This window comes from Colletes gigas, unplaced genomic scaffold (genome assembly GCF_013123115.1).
Source record: "Colletes gigas isolate AHSC1104 unplaced genomic scaffold, ASM1312311v1 Colletes_gigas_Sc00005, whole genome shotgun sequence".
NCBI classification, from domain to species: domain Eukaryota; kingdom Metazoa; phylum Arthropoda; class Insecta; order Hymenoptera; family Colletidae; genus Colletes; species Colletes gigas.
This window is the reverse complement of record NW_025106634.1, coordinates 5,974,176-5,995,219: the sequence shown is the minus strand read 5'-3', so window position 1 is coordinate 5,995,219 and position 21,044 is coordinate 5,974,176. Positions and strand designations below refer to the sequence as shown.

General features: G+C 33.1%; 4 protein-coding genes across 5 annotated transcripts; 2 read left to right on the top strand and 2 right to left on the bottom strand.

Moving 5' to 3' along the window:
• Window positions 1–4,049: 4,049 nt before the first annotated feature.
• Window positions 4,050–8,508, bottom strand: LOC122395343 (SRSF protein kinase 3-like). The gene is made up of 6 exons (XM_043392827.1): window positions 7,840–8,508; window positions 6,878–7,091; window positions 6,484–6,799; window positions 5,716–6,294; window positions 5,351–5,645; window positions 4,050–5,257 (listed from the first exon to the last, which is right to left on the bottom strand). The coding sequence occupies exons 1-6, from the start codon at window positions 8,022–8,024 to the stop codon at window positions 4,966–4,968; spliced, it is 1,881 nt and encodes a 626-aa protein (XP_043248762.1). The 5' UTR covers window positions 8,025–8,508; the 3' UTR covers window positions 4,050–4,965.
• A 699-nt stretch (window positions 8,509–9,207) lies between these two features.
• LOC122395344 (ataxin-3-like) lies at window positions 9,208–10,895 on the top strand. Of its 2 annotated transcripts, none has more exons than XM_043392829.1 (5): window positions 9,208–9,351; window positions 9,430–9,594; window positions 9,722–9,858; window positions 10,070–10,224; window positions 10,335–10,895. In XM_043392829.1, the coding sequence occupies exons 1-5, from the start codon at window positions 9,328–9,330 to the stop codon at window positions 10,886–10,888; spliced, it is 1,035 nt and encodes a 344-aa protein (XP_043248764.1). In that variant the 5' UTR covers window positions 9,208–9,327; the 3' UTR covers window positions 10,889–10,895. The 2 variants fall into 2 exon arrangements, with proteins under 2 accessions (XP_043248764.1, XP_043248763.1); XM_043392828.1 differs by having other exon boundaries at window positions 10,287–10,895.
• A 535-nt stretch (window positions 10,896–11,430) lies between these two features.
• Window positions 11,431–18,303, top strand: LOC122395446 (cold shock domain-containing protein E1). The gene is made up of 11 exons (XM_043393033.1): window positions 11,431–11,540; window positions 12,509–13,772; window positions 13,850–14,029; window positions 14,199–14,389; window positions 14,478–14,688; window positions 14,777–15,006; window positions 15,348–15,609; window positions 15,680–15,919; window positions 16,011–16,216; window positions 16,295–16,879; window positions 16,953–18,303. Exons 2-11 carry the CDS (start codon window positions 13,374–13,376, stop codon window positions 17,119–17,121), a joined length of 2,673 nt encoding a protein of 890 aa, XP_043248968.1. The 5' UTR covers window positions 11,431–11,540; window positions 12,509–13,373; the 3' UTR covers window positions 17,122–18,303.
• Window positions 18,304–18,531: 228 nt separating this feature from the next.
• LOC122395051 (platelet endothelial aggregation receptor 1-like) lies at window positions 18,532–20,814 on the bottom strand. The gene is made up of 4 exons (XM_043392348.1): window positions 20,301–20,814; window positions 19,090–19,233; window positions 18,831–18,962; window positions 18,532–18,674 (listed from the first exon to the last, which is right to left on the bottom strand). Exons 1-4 carry the CDS (start codon window positions 20,347–20,349, stop codon window positions 18,610–18,612), a joined length of 390 nt encoding a protein of 129 aa, XP_043248283.1. The 5' UTR covers window positions 20,350–20,814; the 3' UTR covers window positions 18,532–18,609.
• Window positions 20,815–21,044: the final 230 nt, after the last annotated feature.

The following is a 21,044-nucleotide window of genomic DNA, read 5'->3' as shown; positions in this document are numbered from 1 at the left end:
CTTAATGTTAATAAGTGTAATAAGCTTAATTTCATAAAAGGAATATAGGTATATGTAGCACATGTACCAAAATTATTAAAAGTTGGTTTAAAATATATATATTGTTTTGACGTTATATATTTTTGACATTTATATGTATATTATACTGTAATAATATATTTATTAAGATTTTCTTCAACATTTTTAGTGCATACAATGTATATAGTTTAATACATTAATGTATGTCTCTATCCCCAAATAATGCGAAAGTAATAATGAAATCTTTCAATTTAATGTATAATTTAGCGGTGGCTACGATTTTTTTATAATGTAAGAAAACATCGATTAGATTCGTACATAGGCAATAAGAATGATATAGTTTATACAATAAATAGTTAATCCTGAAGAAAGAAAGATTTCTTTGTTAAATTGATTGGAAGCTGTGGTAGAGGTAAAAGAAAAAGAAAAAAACATACTGTTCGTTTTATTTTAATGTGAATTTATTTTTGATATCATATACCGATCTCGGGAGGTGGGTACATGGGTCTGTTATCTTATTTTTCTGCGGCAGGGCACATAACGGAGGCAGCGTCTAAACATCAAATCCATTTATTTGTTCGATTCGTTATTGCTACTTTATTATGTCCTACGTTTTCTTTTTATGCCTCATCTGGTCGTACATCGAGTGACTGGAGCATGAGGCATGTTTGTTTATAAATAACAGTTTCTTATAACCTCATAATGCGTTTGCTGCTACAAATGGTTTCTCTTTTGCGGTATTTCTATTCGATCGCGCGTGTGTGTATATATACATATAATGCGATGGCATGTGTAGACGTATATAGAAGAAAGTAATTCTTAATTACACGATACACTTTTCTTTATACCGGCATGAAAATATATCACATAGAGGGGTATTCAAAATCAACGCAGAGGTTTATTAGCGCGATCGAATTCCAATGAAAATAATGTACAGTGCGCAAAATTTGTATGATTATTCTTCATAGAAGGAGAGAGGGAGCATTTATTTTTATTTCGTTATTAAATGCGTATTTTTCTTTAATCCTGTCATAGTTAAAATTCTATTTATCCAACATTAATACATCGATAAACATTGTTACTCACTTTACTAATATTCAAGTATTGTCTAAAAGCATGGCAGACTTGCCTCTCATTTCTCAATGCTCCAGTCAATTTAAGTTATACACATCCTCTGCTCAAATTATTACTTGCGCATTGAATTACCATCCAATAATGTTCTAAAAATGATCATCACGTATCATGAGCGTCTATATGCATTTTTATCGATAGTTATATTTTTATTAATGCTCAGTACGGTACATTGTGTGTATGTACAACATCGAGCAAATCGGCTAAGCATGCAGAGTTAAATGATCGCTATAACGCTACGATCAGTATAACTATGGTACCAATCAGTAAGATTAGAATATTATACCCCGATCTCATCGATTTATTACAGAAAAGCTCCAAGGGATTATAAATCCGATCGAGTGGTCGTTATAGATCGCGTATAATCCGTTAGAGCGTGTTCTCTCGAGCATACGTCTAAATCGTCGAAGTTTATAATGCAGACGCTCCAGTCTAAAAATGTGTAAAACCCCCCAATATACTTTTCAATATTTACAGTATCTCAAAGACACGCGTTACACACGCCACATAACTTACGTAGTATAACTTGGTGTTCGTTTGAAATCTTTTCTGCTTTTCTTTTGCTTTGCCAAACGCCAGATTTCTTCTCTTAATCGGTTTCTGCTCAACCAATCATCCCATATTTTCGAATTTCGTAATATTACAAAAATCGTACACCATAGATCTCGAAATTTCTGTCTTGTCATTTTTACATGCATTCTCTTGGTACCGACACTGTCTAAAATGCATTAATAGCTTTTACATCAAATTGTAAGGGATGATGATCATTCCCCGTAACCGATCAATTTTATTTCAATAACAGCAAATCAGAGAAAGAAACGATGTTCAGGTTTCTCGAAGACACCTGTGAGTGGCTTAATTTGAGAACGAAGCAGAATTCATCATTGTCTGTCGGCAATTCTATGCAATTTTTAAATAAACCACTTTGTCGTATGCTCGTGTGGCGTATGATCGGTACTGCCGATCGAAATATAATGCCTGGAAATGTTTCGAATTTGGGTCCCCTGTACAAGTCGTGTCTTCTCAGAAACGAGTTATTTTTTTCATCGTATCTTCGCGCTTTACGTGCGTGAAAATCACTCTCTTATCGTTGATAAAAGAAAAACTACGTGTATCGAGCCTTCAAGTTTCGATGCAACGAATACAATTTTGCTTGCTCGGACATTAAAGGGGGGGCAGGGGGCAAGGGACTCGTACATCAAGCTATACACATTTTTTTTTTACTGTTAACGTTTCTTAATTTCATCCTAACTAACCTAGCGCCAAGCAGCGAATCACACCTACGTAAATTGTCGTTCGATTTATACTCTATGTATATATGTATACGTATATATATATTTATATATCGTCGGTATGTATAATCGTTAATGTCCGGCTACGCGATGAAATCGCTCGTCCTTGAAATCCATTAAAACGTCGGTAAAAGTAACCAATAGTTCGTTTGTTGTAACAACACGAATCGTTGTACGACTGTAAGTTACCGTCCATCATGATAACGATCTGTTCCCCATCGTTGGTAACAATAACATTTCTATTATACATTTTCGTCAAAGCGTAAAATTATTGTTGACATACAATCATGCGATGATTGGTAATTAGATCAGCAATAAGGACGGTCAGGCGAAAAGCTCGAGACGTGTTTGAAAGCGTTTCTTTCTTTGCGATAATTCGTGTCCTTGTACTGCTGCCATTCTTGTAGTTCGGATTTCACTGGTCGCGTTTCATAAAATAATACCGGTATATATATATATATAATATATATATATCTACTATATAACTTCCACTGTACAAATTCAACACGATTGCCATCATCAGTCCCAAGGTCGTAATTACGGCGGGGTCGCATGGTTACGAGGGAAAAGTTAGACGAGAGTATATTTCGAAACGAAAGGATTTGTTTAAACATGGTCTTGCATATTTGAGTTCAAGTTTCGTCAATTATAGTACGGGTAGAAGAGGTACTTTCATTTATGGTATACGTAAAAAACAGAATGAGATTCTGTTATATTCCGAATTGAAAAATTAACAGTAATTTGTTAGTATCTGTTATTTTGTGTTAAAATAAGTCTGTTAAGAAGGCACATCAATTTTTAAACTCTTTCAGAGAAAATTAAGTTATATTTAATTTGACATACGAAACAGTTCCGTCTTTTTGTTTTAAGATAAAAGTTTTCCTCTTTTACCCGGAATAAATGTACTGATCATTTAATACAATACTATTCGTAAGCGTCTCCACCCATTGCGTATGAAATGCTTTCGACCATTCATACCTTTTCAGTGAAACGATCTTAAACTGGCAGGCAAAGCGAAACAGAACATTCGTTCGGAAGCATAAAACAGAAATCAACGATACAAATATGTTTGTAACGTTGAATATCTATTGACCGTACTGTTTCGCTTTCTTCGTTATAAAATAGAAGACAATTTATCGGCAGAGAGCTCAATAATCAGTCAACAGCTCGAAGTAAAGAAGGTCGCACAGAACTTAACATCAAATATCCTTTTATGAAAGTACGATTACTTTATGTTCACTGAAGTGTCGGTTACGAAACTCGCCTCCTTCCTTCTAAGTTGTACATTATGTATAATAATATATGTTTTAGCAGTATAAAGAAATTTATAATAAATCGAACGGAAGTGTGTGCCACAATCAATACTTCGATCATTATTCGAAATCAGACAGTGTATGTATCGTTGCGATAGTATACGCAAAAGAAAAACTTATTATTTCAAATGCTTTAAAATTTTATTTTTAATTTGATCCTTATAACTGAGTATGCACTGTCTTATTCCAAATAGTATCGATATCATTTAGTTGTTCTACCAAGAATCTGGCGACCAACTCTTAATTATACTAACGATATACATATTTCTGCATTTATTGAATTTGTACAAAGATTCAGTTCCTTAAACACACGTTCCGGCGTATGAGTAATGAGTATTATTCCTTTTAATCGATATTAAGATAATAATAATAATCGTTATTTTTCTGATTATTAGTTAAGCACAAGGAGAGATCACAGTGAAGAAATCTGCTATGAACAAATTTCGGCTAATCGACGTAATACAAAAAGAATATGATAATAAAAATTTTAATGTTCATTGTAGCATAACATTGTGCCTGCCATTTTCTAAGTATATTATGAGTAGGTCCCATGACTCTTGGGATACTTGATGATAAATTAAGTGACAAGTACAAAGGATAGTACAACGATGACCGTGTAAAATAATAAAGTACTACGAAATTTTAATTTAAGATATCATTACTAAATGAAAAACATGATTTAACAAATTTATAAATACACAAATAGGCAGCCACTATCGAGAGTGTTACAATCAGAAGCGTACCCATAGGAAATTTAACGGAATGTATCAAGCTCTTTCTTCTTCATTAATTTTCGAATTTTGTTTCTTCTTCGTCACTTAAAACTACATATAACAATTCAGACGTAAATGATAATTAAATCAAATTATAGCCAGTTAAAAGGGTAAAAATAACTTTTCTGAATCGTAACAGTTTATAAGTTTATAATAATTTTGAATTCTATAACAATGTGCGCGCCCGCGTACGTGCGTATATATATGCACATATATATTACAATTTATTTGTGTATATTAAATATTAAATAATTTTATTGTATCCGTTTTCAATAACAATGCATTTAAATGTATGGAATAAAATATTGTATATAATATGAAAGAACCTGACACCCGCAGGTTGCCGTTGCTTCTTGTCACACTCTCGACTTATGATTATATCAGGATGGTAAAAGTTTAGAGTTGAAGAATTTAAAGATAAAACGATAAAAAACACGATCACTTTTTGATTTGCAGCCACGGATGTTTCAGGCAGTCTGCTGCTGTAGCTCGCATAATTGGGTCAAATTCGAGCATCGGAGTTAGGAATTCCTCAAACTCGCGTGCTTCTCTTGGCGACCAATCATATTTTTCTGTAAGCACCTCGTACAGTCCCCAAGGTTTCAATCCGGTAATGTGTTTTAATTCCCCTTTCTTATTAAAGTACATTTTTGAGTTTTTGCCTGAGAAGGCGATACGTCTTGGTATTTCTCCAAGCAATTCAATAATATGTGCTAAATGATCTTCGTCTCTGTAATAAATAAAATACATTTTAATGTACTATTTTCACAAATACGGAAAGTTGTTTTTAAAACGATGAGATCGAGTAAACATCGAAACTTGCCTGCAATAATCTTTACCAGTATGTGGTTCAAACAGATAGTCACCAGTTGCTAATTCAAACGCCATACAGGCAGTGGACCATATATCCGCGGAAGTGTCATACCCTGATCCTAGTAACACCTCTAATGATCTATATTGACGAGTTTGAATATCATCTGTGAATTTATTGTGGACCCAACAAGCGTTACCGAGGTCTGCTATTTTCACTTCAACATCGCATTCCACTATGGCAGGATCTAAAGGAGCTACGGATGCTCGTTTTAATTGTTTACTCTCAGGTGGTTGTAAATTACGACCTGTACAAGAAATAGAACAGTAATGCAATTAATTATAATCATACAAGTTTTTCTTTTTTTAATGTTTTACCTTCGCTACATTCGTCTGCATCTTCATGATCGGGTGGTAATACCCCTTCGCCGCAACTTTTTTCTACGTCACATAAGTTTGCATTGTCCATTTTCTCAGATTGTTGAGATAATTGATTTTCTACTTTTTCTCCGCCTGCTAAACTATCCACACCATTAATGTGCAATGAAGGTACAAATGGTTCTGAAATATCAGGCGAACCTTTGCTTTCTGTATTATCTTCTATACTTTCTGTATTTATATCTTGATCAGGACTATTTGTTTCTACTTCTCCATTTTCTCTTGTGCTATTTGCTAGCTTATTTTGCTCTTCGAGTTCTTCAATCTGTTCCATTTGTTTCTTTAATAGTTCATTTTGGCGTTTGGCTTTTTTCTTCAGTTTCTTCTTCTTATTCTTTGACATTTTAGAGTTAGGAGTAGGCTCTTGGAATTCCTTTGGTGCAGTTGAAACTAACGATACTGGCAATTTCATTCCAAGAGAATGCAACTCTGTAGCTTGGCAAGCTAGCTTTCGTATATAAGCTTCATCGACGCAAATAAGAACATTTTCAGGTTTTATGTCTGTATGAATAATTTTACCTGAAAAGAAAATATTTTAGAACAGCAGTTTACTTTAATATAATTCCAATAGTTTAAATATAATTCTTTCAACATAATTAAAAATGTTTTAAGTTTACATTATACTCAAATAATTTGTTCATACGATCACACAAATACTGCCTAATAAAGTAAGGCTAAATACTGTACAGGTTTTCACAATTGCCTTACATTTATTATGAAGGTAATCAAGACCTTCAAGAACTTGTCTGATGATACGTTTAACATTGTTCCTTGGAATTCCTCTATAGTTGGATTTGATGATCAATTTAAGAAGATTATCTCCAAGCACTTCAAATACCATGCAAACATGCAGACCATTAATGCCACTGATCTTGAAATCATTGAGCAACTGGACGGTTTTATTGCGCTTAGGATCACTAGGATCTATATCACGCACATCTTTCAATAATTTAATTTCATCCAATGCAGTTTCAGTAAAATGGGTCGCAGATTTCACCACTTTAAGTGCCACAAATCGTTTATCCTGCAGAACATATTTCAAGACATTCCCTTCATGAACATAACAATCGTGAAAATACTGTTTGCTAAATTATATGCATACCTGTAAATCCCAGCAGAGCCATACTGTTGAAAAATGACCCCAACCAAGTTTACGCGTTACATGATAACGATTTTGAAATAAATCCCCTATTTTAACAGGATGATATCCCCCTTTGCAATAATCACTGCTATCCTCTTGCTCTTCATCTTCGGTACTGTATACCTCGTCATCGTCCTCTATTGTTTCATTACTTGAGCTATGGCATGGTTCCAGTCTATAAATTCCATTTAAAAAACGAAAAGAGAAGAAAACATGAATTAGAAAATGAAAACCTAAAACATGTTTTTTAAGCTTTTGTGAATACAGCTGAATTGACCGTTCGAATGAAATTAAATTTAATTGCTTGATTTCACAATTAATAAAACAAATAATATTATAATTAGATAGATAAAAATAATATAACTTTGGAAGAGACACGTGTAAAAAATTGTGTTGCATTATGTTTGCAGGAAGAATCCTAACCATTGTATTGTTTCTAATATTATGCAATGTGTATGGTATTATTGTTGCAAATTTTGAAATTTTGAAAATCAAATTACATTAATTTTTAAAAATGACTTATTTAATTCAATAACATTTGAATTTTAGTCCGAAGTTACTTTTCATAGAAGTGATTGGCTAAATACCCTTATTGTCTATATATTTTGTTTATACTCGTTAGCATTTATAATTTGTGTTTAGTTCTCTTAAAAAAACGCTCGTCCCAATCGTGTCTTCTTCGTGTAACTGAAATTATTTTGATGACAAAATAACATTGCCCGAGAACATATTCGTTTGCACGTTCCTTAATACTCTTTGAACCATTCACTAACAATGATTTATCATCGTTGAACTGCAGAGAGAAATCGACAGTACGTTCAATACCGAAATAAATAGAACCAAAGAGACTTATTTTAATTGTGAACTGTCACCGAGAAAAGTCAACACAAAACGATATGACACATTGAAGATAAATCGGGTACCTTTTTCCGAAGTAGAAATCTGATCCTTGTACTGGTTGAACGGCTGGTGTCTTCGAGCATTGAGCTCCTGGTGTCTCTGATTCACCCTGAGAATTTCCCTTTCCTTTCCGCTTGCTTGGCTTGTGCCTTTTTTTCTTGGCCTGAATCGCTAGGACCCGCCTGTTCACGTCCGTCTTCGCACTCATACCGTTCCCTGCGCCTCGATTCGTCGGGCCGCTTTCCTCTTTTTCTTTCCACTCTCCACACTTCCGTTTTCACTTCCTTTCGTAAATTCTTTTCTTTACGTACCAATGGAGGCACTTATACCCGTTACACCTCGTCCCCAGGCCGTCTACGAACGATATAATACGGTTTTATTATCGTCTCATTTCTGCGTTGTGCCGCGCACTTCGTTCGGCGGTTGTTTGAGTATGGCCGCCCCCGCCGTCACCGTGTCTCTCCGGTCTCCCGTTTCGAGCAAAGCAGGTGTCGTCTCCTACAGGTCGTCGACGCCGTCGTATTCTCCAATGTACCTCGACCTTCTCTCTAATCCGCGCGTTATGCCGGCAATACACTCGCGGGTACGAGTACTTTCCTTTCCGATACACTCGCGATTTCCTACTTTCCTTCGGATTCCCTTCGTTGGTATTCGGTATCCTTTTCTATGCCGTGGTAGCAGACAAGGCTCAAATTCGACCAAAGCCCTTGAATAATAATTTCATAGTTCCTGGTGCTTCTTGTCGATTAGAGTCGTATATTCTGTGCTTTCATGCAATCCGTCGCGTGTATTTTGTATGTATTTAGCTTAAGGTTTCCTTTAATGGAGCTTAAAGATGCCCCCATGAATAAATAGGTATATTAATGTTATTTCAACCAATCGGAGAAAAGATTTGATATCAAATTGATATAATTATATAAGATGATACGCATGATTAATCTACCACGTGTAATTAAATATTTTATTAACAATATTGTTTCGCATTTGTAATTGTAGAACGTTTTACAACTTTACCACTTTTTTATAAGAATGAAAGGTTTAATACTTGAATAAGAAATTTATTATTGTCGTAAATAATATTTAAAGTAAATAAGGATTCCAGGATAAGAATTTGATATATATTATAATTTTTTATTCAGTTGCACATGAAACAAATATAATAAATATCGTACAATCAATGATAATTTTTATCAGTTTTAATGATAAATACTTAAAATTTTGTTGAGGTTCATTAAATAATATTCAGTTCGCGAATACAATGCCAAGACGTGCAATTTCACTATATTGAATAGGTATATGCATCTGCTATAAGATGGCAACACTGTAGATAGAAATCGTACAACGCAATACGTCTCTAACTACATTTTATGTAGTTTTGGTTATAACCAAAAAATATTTTTGTGGATGACGTTTAGTCATAGAAATCTTTTAAGATTGTTTATCGTATAACGTCTTGATAACTACTTAATGTTTGTATGTTTCACGCATTACGTTGAAAAAATACTGGTAAAATGGAAACCATATTTCACGAAAAGGTAGATCATAATACGCGCTAAGAAAAATCTAATGGTCTTTTTGTATCTGTGTCATAATAACGAAAAAATTTATTACAGCAAGAAGGATATTTGTGTGCGCAACATTGTTTAAATGCACTTTTGCAAGGACCATACTTTAATGCAGTGGACTTAGCTAATTTTGGTCACCAAATGGATGAAGAGGAAAGAATAAGAATGGCAGAGTCTGGTATCGATAGTGAAGATTATAAACTTTTTTTAGAAGTGAGTATTTCTACATTGTAAACACATCTTTGATTACAGATTACATTCCACAAATCTATTTTATTTTACAAACTAATGGAAATTTTTAACCTTACGTATGGTAAAGTGCATTAATTGTTTTGCCTAGCAACCATCGGAAAATATGGATGACAGTGGATATTTCTCAGTTCAAGTTATTAGCAGTGCGTTAAAAGTTTGGGGATTAGAATTGGTCCCATATAACAGTTCAGAGTCAGCATCTTTACTGGCACAAAAAGATCCTTCGTAGGTTATTATTCATTCTTTCACTTTTTGATTTCATATATGTATTTTGAAGATTATTTGTATAGCTTTTATTTGCTTTACATCAATATCATCATTAATTAAGATATTTTTTGTTGCATCATGCAACAGAAAGAATATCTGTTTTAACATTTTTTATAACACAATTTGTAGTTTATAATAAACATATAATAAAAATAGATACAACTTTTAGACAGATGAAAGCATATATTTGTAACTACAAAGGTCATTGGTTTACAATTAGAAAAATTGGAAAACAATGGTTTAATTTAAATTCAATGCTAAATGGGCCACAACTTATATCAGACACTTATCTTGCAATGTATTTAGCTCAATTGATGCAAGAAGGTAAGTGGAATACATTAAAGATAAGTAGAAATGTAAATACAAAATTTCACATTTTTTTATAGGTTATGCTATTTTTATTGTTATTGGTACACTTCCTCAATGTCCTGCAGAAGATGTTCTTATGAGAAATCCGGTAGTGGCTGTATCAAAAGGAAACACAAAAACTACTTTAAGAACAGAAATAAAGGGTTATCGCCTGGGTACTAAAGAAGAAGACGAACTTTTAAAAGCTGCCCTTGCTCTGGGAGAAGTTAAAGTACCAATTGCTTCTGATTCAACAAGAACACCTGCTTCTACAGGTTTAACTAATAATACAATGTCGGCTACGTGTACCAGACATGTATGTAACAGACATGTACCAGAAAATTTGGAGTTGCAAGGGGCGCTCCAATTAAATTTAGAAAATAATACAAACGATGATATCGATGAGTCTCTTAAATTGAGATTAGACCTTTATAATGATAATAAAACAGCTCATATAACAAATGTAACGGACGATGTAGATGAAGATGACGATTTAAGAAAAGCTCTTCAACTAAGTTTAGAATGTGTCACAGCTCCGCAAACGCCAGATCCTGAGGATTTGCGTTGGCGTCGATTAAATCATTTTGGTATATACTCAAGGGCATCAAGTACAGAAACATCCCAAAAACTAAATACTTAATAATATGTGCAAGAATTTTTTAAATATTATTATTATTATTATTATTATTATTATTATTATTATTAATAAAGCAAATTTTATTTGTAAATTATAAATAACTAGTTACTTTGTATACTAATGATAAAGATTTGAAAGAAATAAATGTTTAAATAAAGGACCTGTACATGTTAAAACTGCCAGTTCAATTATTACTAAATTATCAATTTCTTTCTATAACATTTTGCCAATGGTAATTGTTTTTATTGTACAAATAATATGTTTCTTTTTCTTAACTTAAGAAAGATACATTCAAATTCAGTAATTTCAGCAGAACATTATATACGACAAATTTTCGAACATACTTCTATATTATTGGATCAAATTTGTCTGTTATGTATAATTCAAAAACATTGCATGGAAAACATACTTCCTTTTTATTTTCGTATGCGTTTTAATTTTACATTCAATATGTATGTTTCATTTTTATTAGATCTAAATATAGATCCACACCTTTATAGAACAAACGAATAATTATTTCCGTTGCAATATTACCAGAAGGCTATGAATTGAGATTTTAACTGTAGTTACTCTGTAGTTGCTCCTGTTTTGTATGTGAATGCTAAATGTTGACATTCAACATGGCGGCATGTCGTCAGTGCTGTGCTGTGTCGTGGTGAGTTTTATAAAACTTTCTAAAGCCGTTCGATTACGAACTTTGTAACGAAACATTTACAATCTTTAGAATTATTCATTTTCCAACAATCTTATTCATGTTTTATAAGTATTCGGAAGTTTGATAAATTTTTACGATATCCAAAGAAACGAGCGACCTCATAAAAAAATTAGGATCTCATAACTGGCGAGCACATACAATATTTCGGATTTTTGTTTTGAACTCGTCCTCGGAGAATAAACCTCATCGTTTACGAGTTCAAAACTGATACTAAGGAATTCCGTTGAATAATAAGCGTTAGTTACTTTCAATTAAATGTATAATGTCTATACCATTACATATATTTCAAACATTTTCATGTGGGTGTCCCCAAGTATTGTATCCCAGTTATAGTAAAGTTCGAGAATTATGATTTAAGCAGTAAATTGTCCACAATAATATCTTAATTGTCTATATTACATCGTCAAACGAGATTTAGGACACAAGTAAAATCTGAAGAAATAAGTACAAAACATTCAGAAAACAGTACCAGTTGGATTATAAAAACTCAATGTCAAACTGGTAGTCAATTTTTGAGAATATCTTATTTACCTTGCGTGTAACCACAAATAGAGTGTAATAAATATGTTACAGAATGTTATATGTTTAAACATTTCTGCCAATTTGGAGTACAAAATATATAATAACCTATATGCAATAATGAATTTAGTTTACTTTTGGTAAAAATTTATTGTTTGCTTCGCTTAATTAAAGTGAATCATATGATGCAAAATACACGATACAGTTAGTTCCACACTTTCGATTACTGTGTAATTGAATGAACTATTTATGAGAATATAGTTATTGTTATTTATTTAAGGAACAATTTACATTTTATAATTGTTTGTTAAAAGGCTCGTAATCATTTTGCTTGCATATGCATTAATATATTGGGACACTTAATCGAAAATAATTTTTGTTTATTTCAGCTTGTGTAATTGTTAGTTTAGGACATTTTTGAAACCAAGGCTCACTGTAAATTTCACAATTAAATGCTGAAGAAAGAAACGCTAATATAGAAATATTGGAACAACACAATCACACTCAGCACGCATTGAAGACATCTGAGGATTTTCAAGTCAACATTTATCCTTTAAATCTCCTATGTTTTTTGATTTACTCCTTTTATAAAGGATGACTGTTGTTTAAAAAGAAACACAGTTATTCCAGTGTATGCTAAATTGAGTAAATATCAAACCATTGTTATAACACTTGTGCATACATATGTGGAAAGTATCAATGGTCTACAATGTGCTAAGAATTTTGTACTTGTATTAATTCGTAAATCAACATTAACTATATTGTTTATTTGTATATTGTGTACACAAGCTTTGTGAGAAAGAGTTAGGTGAGCCATAAAGTGACCGTGATTGTGATTGCGGCTGAGATTGTGCTCTTGATTAATAAAACACTTGTATTTGTATTTAAAGAGTGCCAATTTTGCACAGAGTTGCCCAGGTACTCACAGATGAATAATTTATGACAAACGTCAAAATACGTTCGAAACCTTCCTTCCACTTCTTGGTCACAAAGGAGTCTGCATTTCTGCAGCATTTTAAAGAGCCTCTCTTCCTCTGTATTAAGTTCTTGTAACATTATAATAGTGAACAAAGATATAAGGTACCAAGAACCGTTCTGTGATATCTATGTTAACACTTAAATAATTGAAAAGACTAAAAATTTCTAAATATAAGTATATATATATTGTGGTGTAATTAAATTAAGTAATTGTTTCAAGAAAAGAGGAAAACTTATACATAAAGATTACATTTAAAATTGTGCAAATTCGAAACAATGTCCAAGAATCCTCAGTGGAAAACGTTCCAGCCGCCAATCATGAACTCTGACCCTGCAATACTTGATTATAAGTCTATGGCTATACCGAGTCCTAAAGATAAAACGGGATCTCATCAATCATCAACTAATATCTACCGGAATGGTACCAGCTACAGTGGTGATCATTATATGACGGATTCACCTCCTGGAAATGGGAAAAATAATATACATTATGCAAGCTATACCAATTCCCAAACATCACGCAACGAAGTCACCAGATTTCCTTTTGGAACACTTACAGGAATGGAAGAAAATGCTAGTTATACAGAGGAAACATCAACAACAAATAACTCCACTTATCAAGATCAATCTTCAAACCAAGGAACTCGGGAAACTGGAATAATTGAAAAATTATTAGTATGAATTCTATTGTCATTGTAAATTTTACATTTAAATGTTTACATTTTATAACTAATCTTTTTATTTTCTTTTAGCATTCTTACGGATTTATACAGTGCTGTGAAAGACAAGCAAGGTTGTTCTTTCATTTCAGCCAATTTAGTGGTAACATAGAACACTTAAAAATTGGAGATCCAGTTGAATTTGAAATGACTTATGATCGGCGAACAGGGAAACCTATTGCCAGTACAGTTAGCAAAATATCTCCGGAAGTGGTTAGTATGTTATTCGTATTATTTTTATGTTTCTGAAATAAATACTTTGTAACCTTTTTAAATTTATGTTCCTAATTTAAAACAAATAATTTCGATGGACATTCCATGACAGACCTCTTTACCTTTGTATTTAATCTATTGATTTGAAAAAAAAGTCTTATTAATTTAGGTGCTAAGTGAAGAACGAGTTACTGGAAACGTAACAACTGAGTTACATGCAAACGGTGACTCGCAAGGACGCATCAGTTACGAAAATCGAGGAGAATGCTTTTTTCTGCCATATACGAAAGATGACGTAGAAGGAAATGTTACTTTGCGCACTGGCGATAGAGTGTCATTTCAAATTGCTACCAATCAACGGTATAGTATTTAATTATTTATTATAAATATCAATAAATTTATTTTTACAATTATATATAGTCATTATAATGTTACAATTCAATTACAGTGGAAATTTGGGTGCATGTCATGTAAGATTAGAAAACCCAGCACATCCGGTTCGCTACCGCGGAGTGGTATGCTCCATGAAAGAAAATTTTGGCTTCATTGAACGTGCAGACGTGGTTAAAGAGATTTTCTTCCACTTTAGCGAAGCTAAGTCTATGAAAGAGGAACTTAAACTAGGAGATGATATTGAATTTGTAATACAAACCCGAAATGTAAAGATATATTTATTTTGTATGAGAAATTTTTGCTACGCATGTTATATTCACGAATTTAATTATTTTTAATATTTTTCTTTTTTAGGGAAAAGAGGTAGCTTGTAATATCACTAAGCTGCCACCTGGTTCAATAGTGTTTGAAGAAGTCAGCAACGAAATAGTAAAAGGACAAATATTAAAGCCTCTAGAAAGAGGAACTTCAGCTCGTCATCAAAATGACCCATTACCTGGAAAAATTCGTTATAGAGATGCAGATCATTGTGAAGTTGAAATTCCTTTTGGTGATAAAGACCAGAAAGGAGATTTTACTCTCAGGTATAGTATTATTATCATAAATTTCTTAGATGTCCCCAAAAATAGAAATCCAACGAAGATAAGTCAGAGCCACTATAGTGGCGCGTCGTTCAGAAAGATAACATCCGCGAGGCCACTATAAGAGGTTAAAATATTCCCAAAGCACTCCATTATAAATGATGGATGTTTATATTTTGGAAAGAAAGAGCTTCTAGGCTCATGTTTGTGATATTTTTTATTTTTAGGTAGAGTAGAACACGCTACCAAAGTGAGACCATCTATTTACCCTGTTACCCTTATAAATCACTTTTCTTGGTTTCCCACTCAATATAGAAATAATTATAAATTGCTAAATTTTTTAGACACGGGGACTGGGTCCAATTTCGTATTGCTACAGATACTAGAGATCAACTCAAAAGAGCTACTGAAATAATGTTATTATCTGAATCTTTTACTGTATCCGGTGAAAGACGAGAACAAGGCATTATTGCTACACTCAAAGATGGATTTGGCTTTATTCGTTGCGTTGATCGAGACGTCCGTCTTTTCTTTCATTTCAATGAGGTTCTTGATGTTGATAGAGAAATTAGTGTTGGGGATGAAGTTGAATTCACAGTAATTCAAGTAAGAATAATAATTTCCGAGATTGTTTCTAATTTTTCAAGTTTATCATAATTAAATATTCTTATAACAGGATCCTTCTTCGTCATTTTCAAATAATCGACAAAGTGCAATTAGATTGAAACATTTACCAGTCGGTACAGTTCAATTCGAAACAATTATAGAAAAAGATTTAATGGGTACTATAATTCAGAGTTTAAATGGTCTCGAACCTGGTCTCATTGGATACGTGAAAGAGAATCATCAACAAAAGAGCGTTATTTACTTTAGCAAAGATTGCGATCCCAAAAATATTCCAAGATTAGGCGACAAGGTATATTGGCATTGTTTTATTAAAAACAATATTATTAAACATTGAAAGTTATTTTTATGGTACATTTTTGTTTAAATAACGAATATTTCAGGTTCAGTTTAGTATCTGTCAAGTAAAACGGAACAAAGAACTTGTTGCTGTTGACATATCTGTAGTGAATTCTTCTGGCGAAAAAACTCAGAATGGCAACAAAAAATTGAATGGTCAAGTTTGTCAAGGCTTTATTGCTGCTCTTAAAGATGCATTTGGTTTCATCGAGACTGTAAACCATGATAAAGAAATATTTTTTCACTTCAGGTAATAAATTGAAATATTTCTGAGGTAAATCGGTTTCTCGTTTAATATAAATTTATAAGGCGTATTTTTATTATTTAGCAATTTTGAAGGAGATGTTAATGCTTTGGAAGTAGGAGCTGATATTGAGTGTACGATCAGTTCTGGAAACGGTAGAGGTAATGGTGGTTGTGTTGCCGCGGATTACGTTAAATTGGTACCTCGTGGAAGCATTCCTAGACCGACACCAGTTAGCGAAGTGCTCGATGGAACAGTCATAAGACCCTTACGAAGTGCAAATCCTGACCAGGCAGAATATGCTGGTTTGATCAAAATAAATGCTACTAACGAAGATGAAGAAACTCCGGAATACGAGTACAGAATTATGGGCCTCGTAAACAAACGCGAGCTGTTACAGGCTGGTGATCCTGTACAATTGCAGGTGGATTCAGCAGGCCATGCTTGTAATATTGTAGCAGTTAGAAAAAAAAGAAGAGCAACGGTGGATGCCGTTAAAGGTCCTTTCGGTTTTCTTGCTTACGAAATTGACGAGGGTAAGAAATTATTCTTTCACATGAGCGAAGTTCGCGACCATGCAATACTTCAACCGGGAGATCAGGTTGAATTCGTTTTAATTACGAATCAACGCACTGGTAAATCATCTGCATGCAATGTAACACGATTAAGGTAAATTATACATTTCTTCGATTAAATATTCTATAATCGATCGATTAATGTATTTTTGTATTTTGTTGTATAGCGAAGCAGTTCTTCAACGACCCGAACGTTTAATTAGTCGATTGCGTACTACGTCTATGGAAGATACAGGTCCTAAATTAACAGTAGTTAGACAACCAAAAGGGCCAGACGGCACGCGCGGATTTAGTCAGGAAAGATCCCAGCATACCCCTGGTGCCATCCAAGAGTAATGTCATATTGAAACGGTTACTGCTTATCCAAATTGTAATCTACATTACTTGTTTTTAGTCCATACACTTCGGTACCGAGATTATTATTATTATAAGTATGATCGTAAAACATTTGCCAAATTGAGACTAATGTGACAACAATAATAATATTGATAATAATCAATCGATTGGATTATGATCTTGTTGAGAAAAAGAAGAATATAAAACAAGCAAACAACGAGTCATTTTATCATCTTATGGAATATGAGAATAATTAAGAAGGCAGTTTGTCTAAATTATTTAATTTGTCTAAAAATCTGCTGGAAATCTTGTTTCTTTAGCAAAAACATATAAGAAACTTTTTAATAATTGTGAGATATAAAAACTTTTAATTATTATACTTTTACAGTAAAAGTTTAGGATTTTCAATTCAGTTCATTATAAGTACGGTTACAGATTGGAAAATAATTTAATATTGAGCCGTTGACAATCTGCCTGTTTGTAATGTTCAAAGATAATGTCCCGTCTGTCTTTATAAAAATATACGTACATGTTGATACAATCTTTTATTTATATTATTTTCTTTAGAGTATTTGTTTTACCTATTATGTACATCAGAATGAATTTAAATGTATAATAGACAAAAATGAAATCGCATACGAAATGCACCATATATATAAAAATTTGAATTGGCCATCTAATCAAAAGAGATGAAAAAATGCATCCGTATCACTTAATGAAATTTATAAATTAAAATAATTTTATAGTGGCAGGAGCAGACATGAGTTTTATTATATGAATTATTGTAACATGTCACTCTGTTGAAAAAAATGTCTATGAATTTGTAAAAAAGTTACAACTGGCCAATTGTTTGTCCTAGATAATATATAATATATAAATATATATACATGTCGTTAAGTTCCTGATACAGTCTCGTGTTGTAAAATCAAACTAGTATTACGGATTCAGTCGATATATAATACAAAAATAAAAAAATTACAAAAAGTACTTATCCGAAGAGTAAAAGAATCGCATTTTATAAGTTTTGCCATCAGAAACAGCAAGCGAGGTACACGTTTAAGTAGAAATAGGTGAAAGGAGTAAATAATAACAAAGTGCGTAACACAAGCACGATACAAACAAAGCGTTTGTCTGACAACTCATGGATCCAACACATCATGTTCATACATATTGTAAAATTATTGATAAATAAACAATAAAACGTCAAATGTATCTCTTTTTCTATGAATCTTTAAATTTAAATAAGTTCGTTTAATAAATATTTTTAAGCAAATGTACGTTTTAGTAATTTTGTTATGTTTGTATTGATATTTCGTAAAAGATAAAGTTACAAACAATGATGAACAAGAATATCACGATATATACAATATATTTATTGCGTATGTACAAAGATGTGAAAATTGTCTTGAAACGTGTTTATTTTTTATATTTAACATACTGAGTGTATTTGATTTTGCATAGATGAAAGTAACAAGAAAAAATTGTAAATCAGATTACAACGCATTCGTAGGGGAACGATCCTCGGAGACGTAGGTGATTCAATCCTGGGCAAACTAAAAAACACAGTTATCGTTTTGTTAAAATGGAATTTTTTAATTACTTGCATGCGGTAATAAGTAATTGGAATTGAATAAATATGTAATTAGAAATATGAGACTGTAAGTCGTAAATATAAGTATCGTAAGTTATTAATGACAATAACCACTAACGTTTATTGCAATGTGGCCCATAATAACCAGTTCCCTCGCAGCGACATTTAAATCCAGGTTCCGACGATATTTGCAAGCATGATCCTCCATTCAAACAAGGTTTCAATCCGTTGCATATATCGCTACGTTTGCCTGAAAAAATAAGTACTCTAAAACAATGAAAATTAAACATTCCTCTAATGTCGTTGTCCCGTGCACACAATAAATTGGATCTCTTTATTAAGGCCATAACTAATCCAATAAATACGTAAGTTGTTACCTCTTAGTGCTTCTTTGCAATCCTCGTTATTGTTATATCTGTATTCGGAAGAACAGCCATAACCACAACTGCATTGTGCATTATGGATGCGACATCCATATTGCACCTGATCCAAATCGCAAGCCTGCGACAACGTGCTTATTGCTAAAATAGAATAATAGTATTTCCATACATACAGCGATACGATACAATTAGAATGTAATCAATAATCTAAGCCCGGAAATGTTAAAAAAATCAGTTATATGTTAAACTCTATTTTTACTTTATATTTTAAGGGTAATTTATAAAAAAAAAAGTATGTATTTTATTCGGTGAGGTTTCTTTTTCCTCGTAAGTTTGGACAAGTTAAAATTAACGCGTATCGCGGACGAAATATGTTTGAACGATGAATTACGATCACAGATTTTCTGCGACGTCTGCAAGCGAACGTTCCATGTGTAGTGAACGTATCTACAGTTTATTTACCCTGAAGAGATAATGTTACGAAGCAACACGCTGCCGGAGGCAACTATTTGTACCGGATGTGTCCATTGCACATCCCACTTGTCTAAATTGATAAATGTTTAACGAGATAAAGTATGCCTGCGTTGGTTAATTGATTTTTTAATGTGAAATGTTTATTACCGACATCAATAGTAATTTCCAAACGCGCTGCTATTTAAACATCTTTATCCGTTCCCTTTATACCAACAATATGCAACGACCATTAATTACAAATGATATTTAACAAAGTAGAATCAGTAAGAAATGGAACGGGCATTGTCATACACTTCATTAAAATGTACATTCATCGAAAGTGCACTTCATTATCGTAGCACTTTATCTCACTACTCGGTGAATGAACCGATACGGCTTCTTCCGAGGGAACGCCTAACATTTATTATATGCTAAACAACGTAACGGAAATTATCTATTGCTTAACGAGCAAAGAATAATAAAATCTACGATACCGTTAAAAATATTATCTGTTCAAATTTTGCCAACGTGAGTTCACGTACTAATTAAATGTTTATATTTTTAGGTGATTCACGCCGTGGTGCAAACTGCAAGAAAACGTAAGCAACGAAGAGTACGAGGAAATAATCTTTCACAGAACGCGATGCAGAGGGGAAATCTCTTGTGATATTGTTAAAACAAAAAAACGAAGAATTTAAAGAATGATCGAGGAAATCGATATTTCGGCATATGAAACGCAAGAAACGTGTTCATACCTATAATTACAAGTAGCAGAATTATTGGTAATACCAATCTCGGTAGCATGGTGGGCCTAAAGAAACTTTACACGAATTCCGAGCAAGAAGTCCCGATAACGATAATCCAGCTAATCGCAGCGGAGTTCGAAGAATACCGTCGACCAGCGCACCTACGGATAGGCTTTTGCTTGCACTCGATGGGGTCAAAGGTTGATCGTTGAAAGGGGGTTCGTCTCACACGTCTGCACTATCGCGAGGATAAAATTTCGTGCTCCTCTCCTGTCGACGAGCAACGATACTCGCTGAAAGCGCTGACCGAACTGAATAACTCTGGACAGTCTGGACAACTGGCGGCGATTGCCAATTGCCCCTCGACTCTGTTAAACGAAATACAGCCTAACGCGCTTAGCTAAGATGGTAACAGACCAAGAAACTATGCGTGGGGTGTTGATCAGCCATCGACTACGTAACGCTAATGTTTTTAACACCATTTGTAGAATCGTAGCTTTATTCTATCCATGCCCATAATGGATCACCAACGAAAATTATTATTATTAAAATTATATTTGTGGCAACAACAGGTTTATAGTTGTAAATAACGCATGTAAACAAATATTCTTTGTGCGTGTGTGTTCCAATAGTACATGAACGTATACATTAATTTTGTTGCTGATATTAGAGAAATAGCTTAATTAAATAGCCTATTATCTTCAGTAACGATTAACGTATATGTATACTATTGTTGGTGAGCAAGATATGTCG